Source organism: Neopelma chrysocephalum, unplaced genomic scaffold, assembly GCF_003984885.1.
Source record: "Neopelma chrysocephalum unplaced genomic scaffold, ASM398488v2 Primary Assembly neopelma1_123, whole genome shotgun sequence".
Classification (NCBI taxonomy): Eukaryota; Metazoa; Chordata; class Aves; order Passeriformes; family Pipridae; genus Neopelma; species Neopelma chrysocephalum.
Window position 1 is genome coordinate 1,407,028 of NW_020897785.1, and position 20,642 is coordinate 1,427,669.

Consider the following 20,642-nt stretch of genomic DNA (forward strand, 5'->3'; position numbering starts at 1 on the left):
GGTTTAGGGGGTTAAAAGTCATGCAAATCCTTTCATTCCTGCTCATGGAAAAAAGACAAGACAGATGGGGAAACCATTCACATTGAAAAAGTAAAGCATTGTCCAACAGAGACACCTTAAAGATATACAAAGGGTTGCCATCCCCAACCTCCAAGCCAGAGAGGTACCAGGTGACCATGGAAGTCTAAGGAGACATAACTGAACTGACAGGCACTTAGGAAGAGCTGTCCTGTCTTCATCAAGAGAAAGGGGTTGTACAGAAAGGGTGAGCTGTGCCCCAGCTGGGATTTATTTAGGCTGTGCTGCCACCTGGTCTGTCACAAAATGGGAAACAGCAGTTTCTGTTTAATTTTACAGCAGTGTCAGGAAACAAAATGGAAAATTTATACCAACAGTATCTCAGTGTGTCCAAAGAGCTGAGTGAACACCTGAAGCAGCTCCATCAACAGAAGCACAACCTGTGGCCTGTGCAAACATGGGCTCACGGGTACCAGGGGGCCTGGAAAAGTCACTGAAAGCAGATTAACACAACTTTCCTCTTCTGCTCCCTTTCTGTGGACGTATTTCTCCTTTCAATAGCTCTGAGCTGGAAAGCATCAAGCACGAGACAGGACTTGGCAAGATGCCTTCAGGAAAGGCCCCTTTGAAACTTACCCCTGATTCTTTCCACAAGAGCCTCTCAGTTAATAAATCAAGATAAATCAAGGCACACACTGGGAGATCGATCTTTCATACATCCCTTGGTGAGGACGGAACCTGGGACAGGACACGAGGACGGAAAGCAGGGCATGTTCTGAAGGACAGCTTTGTGCTCAGTGAGTTCCCCCACAGGGAGGGAAGAGCTGTTCTTGTGTGCAAAACAGTAAGAAAAAAAAAAGTGTATGAAAAGATAAATCACCACCTCTATCCCACAAGCATTCTGAGCTCCACCGGAATTCCTGCAGCGGGCAGACCCAGGAGGAGCAGCTCTGCTCACAGAACTCTGCACACACAGAGCAGGGCTGAGACAGCAAACCCCTCTGGGTTGGGATTTAATCATCCAAACAGACTGTGGTAGTGAAACAACACTGCTCCTCTAACACACAACGGGGTAAAAGGGTCAAGGGAACTTAAGAGTTTAACCAATAAACAAATTCCTGGAGCTAAAAAGCAAGAAACAAGCTATTTAGGCACTTGGCTGTGCTCCCTCCCAGAAATGCACACAGAGTATTTTCCTCACTGCATCTGTGGCAGGTAGTGGAGCTCCAAACAATTTACAAATGTTACCCAGGAGGAGCCTGTAGGAAGTGAAGCCCCACAATCTCTGCCTTGCACACACAACACACGGTGCCTCTCACTAATTCCCAGCTAACGAGCCCACACAGATTACTTGGGTTTTATTGAAACATGAAATATTTCCTATAGTGCCAATTTTACTGGGAGGCCATTTCAAGGAAAGCTCCTTATCTGGTCTTTCTAGTACTTGCACACTTTAGGGGGTTGGGTCGGTGTAGAGTTGCCAAGCTTTGAATACACTTCAAAAATTGAAAAACAAACAAAAAACCACAAAACGCCCCTCCTTAAAAAAAAATAAAACTTAAAAAAGAGACAGGGAAGAAGAGGAAAAGAAATTCATTTTCCCTACATTGTCTTAGCAGTATACTTTCCCTACCTGAAGGTTTAATTTCACAGGGAGAGTATAGCAAAATCAGTGATGCCCAACATCAAGGTAAGTCCTTCCATGAAATTTTTCTGAGATTTTTCAGACAGAGGCTGAAAAAAATCTGCATTGAAAGCATAAATTTGCTGCTGCTGCTGCTACTGATATGTTCATATACTGAATATAACACACTTTTTTTGTTTTAGTAGCCCTGCTGGATCAATTTACCTATTTCTCTTTTCTATGGGGTAACATCAATATTGGCAGCAGATAAGAGAGAAATATGCTGAGAATTACAAGCAAGTACCACAAACAGAGAGGGAAGGATCTGAATGCATAAAGAGACCCAAAATGGGATTGGATGTACATGTGGAAAGAGAGGACATGGGATGCACCAAAGGCTGGAGCCCCTGTGCCCTGGATGCAGGCTGGGAGAGCTGGGGGTGTTCACCTGGAGAACAGAAGGATCCAGGGAGACCTTGGAGCCCCTTCCAGAGCCTAAAGGGGCTCCAGGAGAGCTGGAGAGAGACTTGGGACAATGGATGGAGGAACAGGACACAGGGAATGGCTTCCCACTGCCAGAGGGCAGGGAGAGATGGGAGATTGGGAAGGAATTCTTGGCTTTGAGGGTGTTGAGGCCCTGGCACAGGTTGCCCAGAGAAGCTGTGGCTGCTCCTGGATCCCTGGAAGTGTCCAAGGCCAGGCTGGATGGGGCTTGGAGTCACATGGGCTAGTGGAAGGTGTCCCTGCCCATGGCAGGGGTGGAACAAGGTGATCTTGAACCCAAACCATTTAGGATTCCTGACATGCACTGCTGCCACATTTGATAAGGTAACTCTGGAGCTTTTCCTCATCCCCCTCAATTCAATGACCACTTGGGGATCCCGTTTATTCTGCTGTTCCAAAGCTTCATCCCAATCTTCTCACCACCCAGCTCCACTTCTTTATAACTTACTAAGTTCCATCCCAGTCACCAGTTCAGAATCTTTTTATAAACCCCTCAAACAGCTTTTAAGAAGAAGAAGTGAAACTTCTCTCCTGAGCAGACAAGAGTGGAGAAAATACAGCATGAGATTTTCATCTCAGTATATGCATCAAACAGTCAGACATCCCTCAGGGGTGTAGAGGTGAACTGCCTGGGAAGAACTGCCTTCACAGAGGGAAAGGAAAAGTGGCATCTCTCACTCCCTGCCAGTGCTGAGGACCTTTTCCTGCAGTGCTGGGTTTTCTCTGTGCAAACCTGAATTCCCTCAAATGCAAGGTATGACTTTGGGGAGAGGAGGCAAGATTGGCGCTTCCCAACCAGAATGCAGCTCTCTCTATATTCAGAATTCCTCATGGAGAAGGGCTGCCTTCTCCGGGCACATCCCAGACACTATCCTGAGGAAAGGGAGTTGCTGTAAGAGCATCACATGCAGTTGCTGATCCCCATCACGTGCCCCAAAGAGGCCCTGCCATAGGGGCGAGGCACAGGATGGGAACTCCGAGCCTCAGGCATCTCCCAGCTCCAAGGAACCATTTCCTGGCAAGTCTTTGCAGCAAGTACCTCTCTTCCACTGCACTGATAAGAACAGCTGTCTCACTGTATTTTTAGCCAGGCTGACCCCAGATCACACAATAAACACCTCTCAGTTCCTCCCGAGCCGAGCCACCACGGTAGATTTGGATCAGCAGCAGCACAACAAAAAGTTCCCTCCAGAGCTCCTGCCCTGGATGAAAAGGATCAGAGCAAGGACTGTTTGCTCTGGGAAATAGCACATCACCAACAATCCATTCCCAGTGCAAACCCCCTGATATTGGGTAGACTTTTCTTTTAGAGCTCAACAAGAACTGCTCTGGGAATAACACAAGAGATGCTACATCTTGACAATAACTACCTCTCTTTTTCCCTTTTGTTCAAGGAGCAAGAGCAGAGGGTTCTCTTCAAGGTGACCACAGCTGCCTTCCTATTACAGAAGACTGGCAGAAATAAATACCCAGCCTAAATGGAAGCAGTCTGTACCCATCTGTAACTTTAACACATCATTTCTAGGTGCCAGCTTCACTTTGCACTACAAGAGGCAAGAGATAAGTTAAAGTTACTCCATAACAAACTTTCCACATTGTCCAAGACCCAGTGTCAGGCAAACTAATCAGGGTAACAGCTACCAATCTAAAAAGAAATATTTATTTATTTAAAACCCATGGGCTCTGAAAAAAATCAGTCAGAACATTGCAGGACTCTCTGCACTCACATACTGGCTTCTGAAATATATACTATTTATCTATTGCCAAAACGCTCTCAGTCCTCCACAAAACACAGGACAAGTGGTGCCTGTCTGAAAAAAGCACCATCTAAATGAAAAGCATCCCTATTAATTGGATTAAAGACCTTTCAAATACTTGCATTTAGCATTGACTTCTCCCCTTCAACAAGAAAACTGCCTTTCACCCTAATTGGCAACTCCTCCCAGAAAAATTTACAACCAGTAGAACTCTGGAATTCACAGCATTGCCATTAACTCAGACATCACTCCTACCAGGAAAATGGTGATTAAGACATTTTTGAGCAAGATTATTGCAAACAGTAGGAAAAGTGGGTGGTTTTTTTCCCCTGGTCCATGAGATTTCAGTCTCTCTTGACACGTTCCAGTCTGCTGCTGTCTGAACACCCACCACCAGAGACAGGAGAAATACAGAAACCGCCCATGCAAACCAGCAATCAAACCCAAGCAAGGAACAAACAGCACATTCAAGAGGCCAGAGAAAGCTGGAAAAGAATGGAAGTGATGGAATTGCTGAGCCTCTTCTATACAGGAGCAACATCTGAACAGCAGCAGTGTCCTGAAACTGCCTTAAGGTTCCCCAGCATGAAATTCTTTGGTTGGCAGATGCAGGAAGGCTTGTGGATGATTTAAAAGCATTATATAGCACCATTCTACATTTGAAAAAAAACTAAAATAAAATCTCTTTTTATATATTTATAAGGTATCTTTTGCTTACAAAAGCACAGTAAAAGACAGGCCCTGCTATGAGGCAAAGCAGGGGTGTCACACTCAGGGAACAGGGCTCACCTTTGTTGAGATGGGAAAGTGGGGTAATAAAGGTGAATTCTACAAATTGTAGAGAAAAACTGGCAGAGCCAAGGGAAGGCTGCAGGCCTGCCAAGAGATCTCCAGTCCTTTCCACACAAAACAACTATTCCTCCTTCCCACTTTATAAATTGACTTTATCTGCTGTCCTAGTCCTTCAAAACTGGTTCGATTTTAAGTGAAAGGTTTTTTTCCAGTACACAAATTCAGTCTGGATTTAACTCTGAGGATCCAGCTTTGCAAGATGAGGAATTAAAGAAATTGGGGAACTAATTAGTTCCCAAAGACCTCACTTTGCCCACTAGTAACTCAAACATGCAGGTGTTCTGCACAGGGACCTGACTCAGTCACTCAAAGGACTGAGGTTTTGTTCCCAGCAGCTAGAATTGGAAAAGTTGGGAATTCTGAGAACAGAAAGCCAAATGCCACTTCTTAGCAAGCAAGCAAATAGAAAAAAGCACATGCCAGTCATTTAATCTCTTAAGTTTCCTCCAAGGAGGACAATCTTTCACACTCTACACAGAGTGCAGTGATGGCATCACTTCTTTGGGAACATGGCAGGAAGTTCCACTGATTTCCTCATTTTCTGGCTCTAGAGGAAACAGCAGAATGTAGTGGTTTGTCTACTAATCACAGGATACAGTAAGTAGGATCCAAAACTTTGGCTCTAAATTAGTTTTGTAACAGTGATTTAAATCCAGGATTCTTTGGACAAGGTTGGTACCTTCCAGAAGACACTTGTTAATTATCTCCTGGCTACCTGCTCTGACCTGCAATATAGCAGATGGCAGTAATTCAAAGCAGTGGATGATCCTACAATAAATAAATAAATACAACCCTATTTTCCTCGAGCAGACTTTCCCCACAGCTTCAGGAAAGCTGAAAGTTCGTCCCTTTACCTCAGTGCCTTAAAAGAAACCAAATGTTATTTAGTTCTAAAAGGAATTTAAGTGCATCCAAATAGTCCCTTTGCTTAGGCAGAGGAAACAATTTGCCTTTTACACTTCTTGAAAATGCTGTTTAAGATTTCTTATTGGGAAAAAGCTTACACTCAAACAACCCCTCTTCCAGAAGGTTTTCCATGTGTGTATAAAGAAAAGCAGAGGTTCACGTGGACTCATTTCAATTTAAGCCACTTCCTTCAGTGTTGAAAGTCTTCCTTCCTTAAGACACTTCTCAAGAGCAAAAGGACAAAGGAGATGTGAGCTCGTGGATATGGGGAAAGAAAGAAGGTTAAGAAGTAAAGATTTTAGTGCTGAATTGGACAAGATTTCTCTTATCCCAGCACAGAACGTGATTTCTTAAACAGCTTCATGTGACACTGGCAAGAAAAGATGCAAAGCGATAGGAAAGATCCACACAACAGGTTTCATCTAGAGCAGATTTTTGCAGGTTTTTTTTCCCCAAAATACACTTTCCAAAACCCTCTAAGTCTCTCCACTACTTTGGAGGCAACACCTTCCATCAAAGAGAAATGTCTGGGAGTCACTTTGCAGGGCACAATCCCAGCCTCTCCAAGGAGCTGATACTGGATGGTTGTACCCAGGAACTTTGCTGATCCTGAGCCAGTGCAAAAACCAAGGCTCCTTGGCACTTTCATTCTTTAAAACAAATTTCTAGATGCTTACCAGAAGAAACAGGCTCAGCTGTCACTTTGAACCCACCCAACTTAAATCTGAGGCATTCCCAGGCCAACTGGCAGCTGGAGCCTCTTGATTTTCAGCTCACACACAAAGCAGGGGTTTTGAGACTCTTGTTTTCACTGGAATTTTTCTTAATAGAGTTCTGGGTATTGAAGCCAAGCTCGCATTAGAGAGCCTGAGTTTTAAATTCCTTAAAACAATTACACAGTTAATTTAATCACGCCATTGTTTAAAGGAAATTAAACGTAAATATTTTGATCTTTACAATAAAACTGCTAAAGGGAAAAAAAAAAGAATTGTGGTCAAACAAAATCTGTGGAGAAGAACAATGTGAGGAAATTAATTCAACTGTGATGCCGAAGATTGCTGGTTAGTTAAAGATAATGAGGAGCTTTACTTCTCCTTTTATATTCAAGATCTATTTTGAGATTTGGAGAGGCAGGTGGGATTTGAAAGACACATCTCCAGTTTATCACTGGAACTATCAACATCCCATCCAGGAGATCCAACCCAAAACCCTCTGAAGTTATCCCAAAGATCCTCTCTGCCAAACTGTGGATTTTTTGCTGCAACTCTGTATTATGCAGCCATTATTAATGTTTTCTAATTGTTCATTCTGAAGAGCCTCAGCAGGTATTTCATTAATTAACTGACTGTAACTCCATTGACTGCTTTTGATTCCCAGATTTAGTTAGTGGTGGGAGGGCAGGGCAAATATCCATGACTGAGGAGCTGGACAGACAGCTATGGATGAGATAGATCTGGATGAGTCAGCTCTGGATCATTTGGTGAAAAGCAAAGTGAAAATTTGTTCCCACCCTCCTAAAAATTAAACTGTTCAGAGGAAGAACCTCTGGAGTACCCCAAACAAGGAGTGAATTATCAGTGATATAACAGTGACAAAAGGTTTCCATTCCATAAATAAACAGCAGGAGATGTTTAGGCTGTGTTTGTTTACCAGGATTTGTCTTCTCAAGCTGGTACCATCTGTAAAATGCCCTTTTCTTCTGTTCACTCAGGTCCGACCCCTGCTGCAACAGCCAATGGGAGATCCGGCTCTGACTGATCCCTGGAAAAACCAGAACCAAACACAAAAAAAGGAGAAAGAGAAAACTTGTTATTCATAAAACATTTTTAGGTGGTTTTTATACTGATAAAGGGTGTTGCCTCACAAAGCCCAGGAACCTGCAGTGCTTCGATCCCAGGGAAAGCAGAGCTGAAGCCTCCCTGCCCTGCCCCAAACTGCCTTAACTTCTCCCTGGTGTTTTGTTCATCCTTACTCAAGGGACATCCTGGAATCTGCCCAATCGACCCACAGGCAAAAAGGGTGCAAACTGGGAAGCCAAATCTACCAGTGACTCGAATTGTCCACAACTTCTCTGATTCTTAAACTTCTTCATCTGTGAAATGGGAACAAGTCCCTTCCCCACTGTTACACACATATAACGATAGTTAAGAGATCGTTATCACTCGATGCTTGAATGAGGGAGATAAACGCAGAAACAGTTTGTGTGATACAGATCAAATCAGCCCAGAAATGGAGCAAACCAACTGTCAGCAGCTGGAACAACGGCCAGAAAACAACCCAGGAAGGGCAGCTGTCTGCCAGCAAAGCAGGAGTCAAGCTCCAGGTATCCAGGCATGACTAGGGACAAAACAGTCCAGTTTTTATAGCAAGATTTCTAAGAAAAGAGTAAAAAGGGGAAAAAAATTGTAGAAGATAACAGAGTTATTTCCAAAGCCTGACAGCGAATGAAGGATCAATGCAGAAAGGGCAAAAAGTGATTAGGAGGGAAACTAAACAAAACAAGAGGTTTAAAAGTGCACCAGGAGGTGAACTGCAGGTTCACTTGGCAACATCAACAAATGTATAGTTTGCTGAATAACTACAGCAGAACTTCAGGCAGAACAGCTCCCCGTGCTTTCCACAAGGCTCTTCAGCCACCAGGAAGGGTTAACAACAGCTCAACTCTCCTGAGAAGTGAAGTTTTAGGAGGTGCTCCAAGTAACAATATACTGCCAACACCACCTGTGCCACCACCTGCTTGGTGATAATGCCCAGGCAGGTAGAGGCTGGTTCTCACACAGAAACCCAACTCCCTGTTCCCTCTTGAGATGCATCAAGGTTTTGTAAGATCTCATAATCATATTTAACTCATGAAAAACAACCCCCTGTAGTTTTACTGCTTCCAATCTGGGGGTTTTACTGTGCTTTTTTTCTGTGTTGAACACCGGAGGTAGTTAAGTTCAGAATGTCTCAACTTGACTCTCAGGTACCATATTCAGGTGGGTTTACTCCAACCAGATTTTTAAAATCACGGGGTTTATACTCTTAATTGTTCTTCCTGAAACGGAATTCTGGAGGCTATGAAGTTTTAATTATCCTGGGGAAAAGGGGTAGGAATGTTTTGTTTCCGAGGCGGAAGTTTACTGCTATTCACCAGGGCTGTGCCCACAAAACAGACCCTGATTTTCTTAAAACCCATTCCCAGAGACTGCCTTGCCCACAACTGAAAGAGTTCAGGAACAGCTGGGGCAGCCAAGAGTTGCCTACCCCCAGGGCCCACACTGGGATCTAAAACTGAGTTTATATTACAAGGGAAGTGGAATTATTCAACCAAGCAGAAATCTTAGATCCTGCCAAGTTTACATCAAGTAACAGTGGAAGTTACAAGTTAATACCAAAAGAAGTCAATGTAAGTTGGTGATATCCTCTGGCCCAGACCAAGGCTTCCAGAGTCTAGTTGAAATCATGCCATCTAGATGCTTGATCACTAGTGAAGGGACCAAGTTTTGAAAATTTGCAGCTCTTGACCTACTCTTATGATTTATAAAAGCCATTTTTTGAACACAGTGCTGTGGGACACGAAGGTTTGGCTGCCCAGCTCCCATCAATCACTGGGTAACAGCACCACACATTTACTTGTTTACTACAGTCCACTTACACTTACTGCAGTGAATTAGTGTGTGCTGAGTGTTTGGACAACAAACTAAGATATAAACACAGAGCACTGTTAGATAAAAATTATAAACAGAGATTAGATGTCCTCAGCAAGTGGAAAATCCGAATTCTGCTCACAAGGCTGCCTGACACAGTCACAACGTGGTACAGATGTGACCACTCCAGACCATGTGCTCGGCACAGCGCAAAGGGGAAGGAGCCAAAAGACTCAAGCTGGGTGTTGCCATGTCCACTTTCATAGAATCATAGAAAAATTTGAGTTGGAAAAGACTTTTAAAGGTCATCTAGTCCAACATCCCCTGCAACGAGCAGGGACATCTTTGACTAGGTCGGGTTGTTCAGAGCCCCATCCAATCTGACCTTGAACGTTTTCAAGGATGGGGCATCCACCAGCTTTCTGGGCAACCTGTGCCAGGGTTTTAACATTCTCATTGTAAAAAGCTTCTTTATTCTATCTAATCTAAACTGACCCTCCTTCAGTTTAAAAACATTACCCCTTGTCATAACAGGCCCTGCTAAGTTTGTCCCCATCTTTCTTATAGACCACAATAAGGTCTCCCCAGAGCCTTCTCTTCTCCGGGCTGAACAACCCCAATCCCTTCAGCCTGTTCTCACAGGAGAGGTGCTCCAAACTTCTAATCATCTCCATGGCCCTTCTCTGGGCTTGTTCCAACAGGTTGATGTCTTTCTTTGTCTTTTAACCTGTATCTGTCTTACCAGCAACTCTGCACTGTCACAACGTACTGAACTGCACCAAAGTCCTCCGATACAGAGCTGTACCTGAGCTGGAATCCTTCTGTGGCAAAATAACTGGTGTCATTTAGCCACAGCAGCTGATCCTTCGACTCACTGAGAGTCCTCACAGTTCAAAAAGCTGCTTCTGCAAAATGTTCTTAAGGCATAAAACTTATCTGTACCTCAGCTCAGTTTAGAGGCCCAAAAACCGCATTTCAACGGCTTCACTGATCAAGGTCATGTGTGAAGTCCGTAGCAGAATTGATCCAGGATCTCCTAGATCCCAATGTCCTAATCCATATCCATCCTTCCCTCTTTTCAATTAAAAAAAACAACCCCCCCCCAAACTGTCACATCAGAGTTTGTTGCATCTCAAGTGCCTCAGGGCCAGGGCCAGGTACTGCCGGCCAGGACCACACCGGCACATTGTCTGTAATCATTCCCCTCTAGGAAATTGCACTGGCAGGAAAAGAAGAAATCCTCCTGCTGCCAGAAGCAGCCTAATGAAATAAGTTCTCTGGAATACTGAAAATCCAGCTGTGTGGAGGAAATTCACTCCCAAACTGAATGGGGAAGACTGTCATCCTCTGGGCCCAGCAACAGCAGGGCCACGAACACATGGCTGTGAGCACAACAAGTTTTGTCACAGAAAACACTGAAGAAAAGCGGTGTTCACAAAGGGCTGTTGCAATTTAAAATGCTGACTTCTTGTGTCACACATCACTCCTTCCCGTGGCAGGCTCTGCTTCCTAACAATAAACCCCACGGAGGTGGCAGGTTGCACTCACTCCGCCGGCCAGCCCTGCTGGCTCCTACACAAGTTATCTGAGGAAAGAGTTTCCCTTTCAAATACATAAAAGAAATGGCAAAACACAGCATCAAGAGGAGGCAACTGGTATCTGAAGTACAAATCTCCTCATAACCCTCAACGCTGCTACTCAGCGAGTCTTTGGGAACCGGTTTTCACCTTCACAGATTTGTTCAGCGGCTCTGCTTTGCATTTCTTTCATGTTTCTTTCAGGAGAGGTTTTTAGAAGCACCTGGAACACGTCAGACCCGGAGAAGAAAGTAACTGACTGTGTTTTAATTCTTCACTTTGTAAGCAAAGTCCTACATCCACAGAACAAGTGCTTGCAAAGGACACCTATCAATTTAAGGAGATTAGCAAAGCTTGTTTACAGAAAACCTGCAAAGATCAAAATCATAGGGGGAAGAAAAAGCTTTCCCTGTGTTGTCATGAGTTTAAAAAGAGAAGATGGAAGGAAAATGTTTTTCAAAATCCTGTGGCATGCCATTTCAGATGATCAGTACTCAGTAACTTTCTGAATTCTCTTCATACAATAGGACTAGTTAAGTTTCCCTTTGTATTTGCATTTGCTCAGCATCCCTGTGTGTGGGTTCCAAACCTTCAGGGATTTTATTTGTTCCAGCAGTGCTCCAAGGCTGCCCTCCACTGCACTGGATGCTGTGTGTGTTTAGCATAATGGAAAGCCAGCTCCTGGAGTTCTCATCTCAATTATGACAGAGACAGTAGGACAGGGCTGGGCTGTACCAGCAGAATAACTGGGAAGGTGAGCAGAACTGCACCCTGCAAAGCTCTGTGTGTATTTAAAAACAACAACAAAAAATGACCTCTGAGTTTTTATTCTTGGGTTTTGGTTTGGTTTTTTAAATGGTTTGGTTTTTTAAAAAATCTGAATTCAAATTTCTGCTCTGCAACCTCAGGAAAATAAGGATTTTTTTTTTTTTTTGGTTCCTTCACTCCCTATGTGTAAAAAATGGGAAAGGTAGTATTTCCAAACCTTGCAGAGGCATCATCCATTAAAATATTTATTCCCACCTGCAAAGGGCTCATCCCTGAATACTCCTCCCTCTCTCCTTTACTGTAGCACAGAACAAACAGTTCCTGAAAACACTTCCCCCACTTTCCAGCCCCATTTGGAAGCTCAGGCAGCATCTCTTTGCAAGTTTACATTTCTCTTTTTATCCTTTGCCTTCTGACCAGAACTCAATTGATGCCCAGACACAATTCTGGTGGCAATTAAAGCAAATTGCAGCACAAGACTTCAAATTAGGGCTGATAAAAATTTGGCCCCTCACCTGCCCCACATGGGGCTGAACCCCCACCCTGAGCAAAGCTGCAGCTCCTGGTAAAAGCAGCTCCAAATCCAAGATAGGAAATTCCGCAGGAACTATTATTAGCTCCTGTTTATACTGTCATTTTTCTTATCAGTAGGAGATTATTTATACAGAGCCCAACCCAAGTGCTTCTTGTTTATCTTATTACAGACACCATTAAAAAAGTTTCTATAAAAAGCAGCTCCTGTTTTTAGGACCAGCACTAATAAGTGTTATGTTAAGGTTTTGCTTCTTATCAATCATTCCTTTATTTTCAAGTCACCATTTAAAATTCTGTTACTATTTTCCAACCTGCCCTCTCCTCCCAGTACTCCATAGAACGTCTTCCAGGTTTAATTTTTTCCCGTCAGATTCATTATCTAAATCATTTTTAAAGTTTCTGGTAATTTTATATGGGCTAAGAGAGCCTAAAAAATTGTTCTACTGCAACAGCTGACTTTAACCTTCAGCTCCATGTTCCTCTGTCATGTATCCTCCCTCTCCATCACTTCCCTTGTGCTACAGCAGGAAAAACAAAAGGAAAAGCTGTTTACTGATGCAGAGGCTGGGGTAGGAACGTGGATCCTGTTAAGTGCTTTGCAATATGAGAATTAAGATGGGAAAAAGGAGAAATAGATTTCTGAATGAAAGAGGAGCTCGAAGAATTAGCAAAATAAGGCAAAATGGAAGTTTTGCAGGTTTCCGCCCCAAGGGCAAGTTACAGAGAGGGGATAAATAAGGTTGTAAGCACTGGGGAAACATCACAGCCTCTGATGAGCTGATGAGAAATCTGCAGCCTGAAGATGTCCAAACACATTGGTTCAGCTCAAGTTTATCACTTGTACGTCCAATCTGGCCGGTTCAAACCCAGCCATAATTAAGACAAGGCAGCCAAGTTCTGGACTCCAAGCTAAAGGTCCAATATCACTGTTCAGGTTCCCTGTTATTGCTTTCCCCCTCCCCATGCCATGATCCCCTCCCATTACACACACACACACACAATTTTTTAGAGTAGTAAAGGAATTGGTAGAGAGGGAAAGGACAAAGTTGGCAGCAGGGGCAGCCAAGCCAAATAACTTCCCTGAGAGAGTTCAGAGCCAGCCATACATTTCTCTTTTCTTTCTTGCCTCTTCCTGGAGCAGAAGGGCTGAAGCCTAAAAGCTAATTTATTCATTTTCCTCTTGTATAAGTAACTATTTACAGAACACCTTTACCACTAAGACTAAGGCTGTAAATACTGAGATGATGCCAGTTGGGATCATATATTCTGCAAAGCATTGCCTCTGTCTACACAAACTGTTATTTTAATGAACCAAAAGCATTTTTCCAGGCATTCCTCGGGAGCCTCCTGGATGCTGGAGACATCTGAAGAACACACAAGTCAACCAGCACTCATCAGGCCTAAAAAACTCTGCAAGTGAGAGCCCTGGGACACGTGCTCTCTGCTCTGGATCTCTGTCCTGAGCTATTTTAGTCCCTCCTCACCACCCTGTGCTTTTGAGAGGAAGCTGATGTTTCTCCCTGGTAGTGCTGAGCACGCTCTTTAATCTGGTCCTTTCAAACATCTCTGAGATTCACTATTTCTTTCAGATAAGCCATAACTATGTACTTGATTGTGCCATGGAAGAACTACACATTTGCTTACACAGGGCTGTGGGTTATATTTAAAATCAATCGGCTCCTGGAACCTTCCTACAGAGGATGACAGGGATCAACTGCAAAGATCCACCTGGTTTCCCATTGACTTGGCCTGACAACAGGATAATAACACAGTGCCACTAGTTCAGTCCTCCTTCTCTCCAGTGACATCTTCCAGTATTTCTCTGATCACCGTGGGAGCTCATCCTGGATTCCCCTTGAGTTGAGTGGGATGGGTGTGAAATTTAGTCAGCCATGTCTGAAGTGGATGGAGTCGTTTATTCACGGGAGGAAACAATCTGAGCTCCCAAAGGCTACATGCCAACCCCATGCCAACTGAAATCCAAGAGAGACAGCTCAGGATGGGAGGAGAAAAACCACCAGCTGTGAAGAGACTGGGCTTGACTTTCCTACAGCCTGATCCAGGGGTATCAGAGACATGTGCCCACCTAGTTAATTATAATTAGATCCATTCCTTTCATCAATACATTAGTTTTGGTGTGGTGATTCTGATTCAGTGGCCCCACTGATCAAAAGAAATATTGGCTTGCTTTGGAAAGACTCCTTTCCTGCAGTTTTTCCCTCTGTGCATTACTCCTCCTGCAGGGGAAGATGGTCTGACTTGCTGGCAGACATGAAGGGTGCTGTACAGAGCTTAATTCAGAGATGGGTTATTCCAGGACTACATTCAGGCAGGGAATGCACAAAAGCAGGAGAGTGACCCACTAACTACCAACATTTCCGAGTTCAGGTACAATTTAAGCAACTTGACTTAGAGTTTAATTATTGAAATACTAGTGCTAACATTTAATAAGGCTGAAAACATCCCTTACATTTACACAAAATGTTAATCTCATGATTTTCCAGATGAAACTGAAACCAGGGAAGGACAAGGAATTTTGCCCAAGATCACAGAGGAGAGTTGGAGACGTGGAAGGAATTCCAGGCTCCGTGTCTCCAGCACTTGTTCCTGCCTGCCCACCTCAGCTGTCTGCAAATCCAGAGCTCCCAGACAGATGGGTTCTTATGACATTTCAAATACTGGAAATATAAGAGAACAACTTCCCTCCTGCTGATTTGGCATTTCCAGTCACCAAGGAACCTTAAAAATTATCTATTTCAAGATCTTCATCCAAGCTTGGGTTAAAAAATTACTAAGTCTTACAGGTGTAACACGGGACTGAGCTTTGGGATTTTATTGAGTTTTCCTCCTGAGACATTGAGGGGCTTGAGCAAGTCCAGGGAAGAGAACAGAGCTGGGAAAGGGGCTGGAGCACCAGGAGCAGCTGAGGGAGCTGGGGGGACTCAGCCTGGAGAAAAGGAGGCTCAGGGGAGACCTTCTGGCTCTGCAACAACCTGACAGGAGGGGGGAGTCAAGGGGGAAATTGGGCTCTGCTCCCAGGGAACAAGGGACAGGACAAGAAGAAACAGCCCCAAGCTGCACCAAGGCATGTTTAGGTTGGATATTGGGAACAATTCTTTCATGGAAAGGAAGCTGCCCAGGGCAGTGCTGGAGTCCCCATCCCTGGAGGGATTTAAAAGCCGTGTGGGTGTGGCACTTGGGGACATGTGGTGGCCTTGTCAGTGCTGAGAGCATGGTTGGACTTGATGGTCTTGGAGGGTTTTTCCAACCAAAGTGATTCTGAAGATGCCACCAGCCACAGTGTTCTGGATAAGCAGTGTGAGCCTGTAAAGGACAACTAATAACACCCCACCCCATGAAGGAGCAGCAGGACTTTGTCACTCTTTGTGTAAAGCTCTGGGAACACACCCAGGGAAGGTGGGATATCACTGCAGTGTGTTCACTCGTCCTGCATGTGAAAGAGAGAAGGTTCAGGGCAGGGGGCACAAACACAACTAACTCCTCTTTCTATGTAAAATCAAAGCTGGTCTGGTCACCCCTCAAACTCAGATCTCATTTTAACTGTGACTCAAAGGCAAGTGATGGACAAACCTTCCAACTCTCATAATCCGACTCCTGGCTGCAGTGATACCAGTTACAGCTGCATCTCCTGACTATTCATATACTTTTTAGAATATAAATGTACATTATCTCTCTCCCTCTCCATACACAGAGATGCAGATATGCATCTATTTGCTGCACTCAACAAACAATTTAAGAATTAAGGAAAACCGTTTTCATTTTAAGATAAGAACTTTGGGCTTATTTTAATGCCGTAAAATAAAATCTCCAAGCACAAGCCACAGGAAAAAAAAAATGGGAAAAAAAAAAGGAAAAAGTGATTCACTGGGGAAGTTCCATGATGTGCAGGACAATGGGTCTTAAATCAAAGGCATACATTATCATGACTAAGCTGACAGATCTGCACTGCAATGCAGAAAGCCAAGTGATATTCCAACATCTGCACCGTGCTCTGAGAGGCAGTTTAGACACAGCTTCCCAAAATTCAGAAGGGACTCCCCCCCCCGAGCTCTTACCTGTTACCTGTGCAACAACTGCTTGGGAGATTCTCCGGTTGGCCAGGAAGGCTTTGATTTCCTCCTTTATCACACTGCTGTCCCTCCTACCAAAACAAAACAACAACAGGACACACAAAAAGAGGGACAGGCCAAAGTGCACCATGAAGGTGGAAAATGGCTTTATTTCCTTTATTTAGGGGATCAGGAGTGGGGAAGGCTGGCAGCAAAACAGTCCAAGTGCCTCAGCAATGGACACTTCTTTTAACAAGTGTCACGTTTGATCCGAGTACAGGAGCAGGAGAATGGATGACTCATGTCCCATATAATTCATATTAGGTGCAGCACTGCCATATGGAATGTACAAAGTTTCATTACACAGGGATGAATAAATCTCTCATACCAGCATAAAAACCTCAGTCATAAAAATGAGGCACAAAAAATAAAAAATAAAGGATAGCAGGGGCTGCATGGTTAGTTACCCAAATGAATTTGCACACACCAACCTCCTCCAGCCTTTCAAGGAAAAGATCTGAAGGAAAAGAGATTTTGCAACCTCTGTCCCCTCACTGAACCCCCTTAGTCCTCTACTTTAGTCCTGATTTTGCACTGAATGAACTGAGGTATTTGTATGAATTTTACAAGGTCTGCACAGGTAGCTCAGAAGGGGCTAAAACTCTGCTAAAAAGCAAATAAATTGGGGGTTGCACAGGGACTGTGATATACAGCAAATTTCAATCGCATTAAACACATATTTTGCCTTTCTCTTCCTCCTTCCCTTCCTGAGAAGGGCAGACAATTAAAACCAGCCTTTATTAGGCTTTATTATTTGGTCATTTCCCTTCTCCCCTCACAGCCGCATTCAAGGCAGACTCGAGCTTGTAAATCTAAATGCAAAATAAATGCCATGTTGTGGGTTCATTTTTATTTCTGTACCCAACACTCATCTTCCATATGCCTGCAAATAAACGTAATTTCGGTTTAAATAAGCACTAAAAGCATTACCTGAGACTTATTGCATAGGAACCCAAAACTCAACGGGATGATTAAACCTCAGCCATGGGAACCTGGCTCTCTGCTGCACATACCTTCCATCATCCAGCAGGGAATGAGGGTGATCAGCTTTTCTCACTGCTCATCTCTAATCCTCTCCCTCAAAAGCCACACCTTTACCCTAAATCTCCAAACATATTTCCACCCTGGAGCTTATGAACCCCAGTTCTCACACAGGTACTTTGTGAATGTTGCAATTTCGGGGTGGGGGGGAAAGACAGTCCAACATTATGACCAAAATTGTTTTGAGACATTTGGCCTTTCCTCTTATTTTTTTTTGTGCTCTCAAAGCCCACTGACTCCGGCTTTCATCCTCAGGAGTATAATCCCCTCCTTTCATCTCTGCCTGAAAAAGAAGCTGCCAGAAGTAAAGGAAGGTCAGGCTGGGGAAAAAACCCAACAACTGGCTCTGACTGAAAACTTCTGTTCTTCTTTACTGTTTGCATTTCCCTACACCACTCTGCAGCCTCTGCAAATCCCTGCCACAAATTACAAACAGGAAACATCCATCCTCTGCAGATCCCACTGGAAAGCACTGACCAATCCAAGCAGGATTCCCTACTCTCCCTCTATATGGAAGGAATTACAAGGGGTATGAAGCAGTAGAGGAGGAGTCATGTGAGTTGACACTCAGAATTCCTCTAAATAAAAGTAGGGTGGAAAATTAGTGCAATCCCACTTTTTGGCACAGCATGGGCAAAAATATTCCAACAGCAAGACTGTGGGATACCCACAGGGCCAGGGGCTGTCTACACAAGGCTGAGGGGCAGGTGAGGGGTTCTAGGATAGTGACCCTTGGGGAACTGGCAGGGAACAGCTCTGAAGCAGCTCCTGCTCTCCTGATAATCACTGAATCCCAATGGAATGGTTTGGGCTTTGGAAGAGACCTTTAAAGGCCTGCAATAAACAGAGATATCTTCAGTTAGATCAGGTTGCTGAGAGTCCAGACCAACCTGACCTTGAATGTTTGGAGCGCTGGGGCATCCACCACCTCTCTGGGCAACCTGGGCCAGTGTTTTCCCACCCTCTGTGGCTACCACAGCGCTCCTCCAACACACACACTCCTCTGAGGCACTTCTCTCTCTACCCTTCCAAACTTCGTGGTGGTTCATCAAAAGCATTTTTAACTCCCAAACTTCCCAAGGTGCCAGAACAACAAACACGGATTTGCTGCAAAGCCCAGAAACAGAACTGAAAAAAAATCCCAATACGCTCCCCCTTAACCTCTTTTCTCTCCTGAGTCTCCCCGCTACAGATCCAAGCGACAAGACCTCCACTAACCTCATCAGCTCCTCCACCTTGTCGTCGATGTCCAGGTCCTCCTCGGAGGCCTCGAAGCTGTAGGACCTCTGGGCCAGGCTGTTGGCCAGGGGGTACCGGGTGGGCGACATCTTCCCGTTGAAGGCGGACAACCTGTCGTTACTCTCCCTCCCGTTCTGATTAGTAGTGCAAGGCTGCGGGGAGGTGTCGTAACTGTTGCTGGGCGAGGGGGACATCCCACAGTGCTGGGTCTGCGTGGAGGCCGTGGCCGTGGAGGAGGAGGCCGGCACGTTGTTGGTGCTGTTGCCGTAGGAACCGCCCCCGTAGCCGGACCTTCTCCCGAATTTGTCGCTATGCTCTTGGTCGAGGCGATCCAAGGTTTCCAGAGCGTGGAGGATCTCATGCCTGGTCATTCCCGTGCGTCTCAGGCGCTGCAGAAGGTCTATCTGCTCTATGGTAAATCTTGGCTCGTCCGTGTAGTGAGACATGGTTTCCAGCAGGCTGAAAACGAGGGAAAACAGGAAACCAAATACTTCAGGTCAACTGTGGCACACGGGAAGTACTTTGCACGCCTCAAAGATCAATCCTGGTCCAAAACTTTAAGACACACACACGACAGAACTGGCAGCACAAAAGTGCACCTCCAAACCACCTCAGCAGGCAACCTCCCAAAAATGCCAGGCTCAAAAAGGGCTTATTTTCTTTGGAGTGCTCCAACAGCATTTCCCTCTTCTCCTGGCATTCCCTACACCTGCAGTTTGTACCCTTTTGCTTTGGACAGCAAAGGCTGCAACTTGATTTCACAAAAAATTTTGCCCCCATTTACCCACCAGGCAGAAATCCCACATTCCAAAACTGTTCGGTCGAGGCCAGTGGTTGAGTTTTTCTGGAGAAGTTTTAACCGGCTGTGACGTGAGATTTATCAATCTCGACTCTTTCAAATCTTAACTACAAAGAGTTCAAGTTGCCCTAACTTTTGCTGCAACCTCGAAAAAAAAGAAAGAAAAGAAGATAAAAACACACCTAACGGAAATTCTAGTGGCCTGTAGGACCTAAGTTGATTTGACTGAAGTCCCGTTTCTGAAGCTGGATTTCTGAAGTTGGGAACTTTTGAACCTGGAACGCTGTCACGGATCGCCTGCCCTGACAAGGAAAGTGCAGCACATCCAATTACTCCTGAGCTTTCATTTAAAGAAATAAGTCTTCAGCCTTTTCCCCTCCAAAGGCAGCCCTCTCATGTAACTCAATCATCCTGGTGGCTCATCAAAAGCATTTTTAACTCCTAAACTTCCCAAGGTGCCAGAACAATGAACATGGATTTGCTGCAAAGCCCAGACATGGAACTGAGAAGAAAAAAATCACAATATGCTCCCTCAATCTCTTTTCTTTCCTAACTCTCCTCACTACAGATCCAACTGGCACACAAACAACAAGATCACCTCCTTCAGAGCTCTAGATCTTGAGAAGAAGGGATGGCAGATGGAGGGCAGACAGAACTTGGCAAGGAGAACAAGGCATTTTCCATCCTTCTCGTGAATCTTCTTATGAGTCAAGGCTTTATTACCACTCCTGCAGGAGAGCAGGGTGAGGAGATCACTCAAACTCCAGGAGATGTGACAGAGTTAATGTACCATCCCTGTGAGCACTCAGAAAAGTCAAATAAGGATTCCAAGGACCACGTGAAAACCAAGAGAGGGATGATGGCTGTGGGACCTTCCAGGCACAGGGCTGCCTATTCCTGCCTATGGATTTTGAAGATGACTCCTCGTGTCCATTTTTGTACCGGCACAAAGAAATTCCCAACAGGAGACACAGGGTGACTAGAGATCTGTAATACAGGCTGAAGAACACTAAGAACTGGTTTGCTAAGTATAGCTGGAGTTTGAGTGTAACTGTATAGATATGGTCCTATAAACCCAGGATGCACAAATCCACAAAAATGCCTTTTGCAGCCTGGGAAATACAGAAATGAGGAGATGGTCCCATCTCTGGCCTCATCCATCAACTACTGAACCCCTTTCATTGTTTGGTGGGAGAAGGAAGCAGGAGGACAAGGCAGGGATGACTCCCATCCAAGGGAGAAGGAAGCAGGAGGATAAGGCAGG

At 44.6% G+C, this 20,642-nt stretch overlaps 1 protein-coding gene across 15 annotated transcripts in view; it reads right to left on the bottom strand.

The window, feature by feature from the left end:
* HMBOX1 (homeobox containing 1) overlaps nt 1–20,642 on the bottom strand; it is a 107,712-nt gene that overhangs the window by 28,674 nt on the left and 58,396 nt on the right. For all 15 annotated transcript variants that reach the window (XM_027697793.1, XM_027697789.1, XM_027697785.1 and 12 more), the window contains exons 3-5: nt 18,559–19,038; nt 16,246–16,331; nt 7,312–7,422 (exon numbers count right to left, since the gene is read on the bottom strand). In XM_027697793.1, coding sequence (XP_027553594.1) covers nt 7,312–7,422; nt 16,246–16,331; nt 18,559–19,038 — 677 coding nt within the window. The remainder of the gene's footprint in view (nt 1–7,311; nt 7,423–16,245; nt 16,332–18,558; nt 19,039–20,642) is intronic.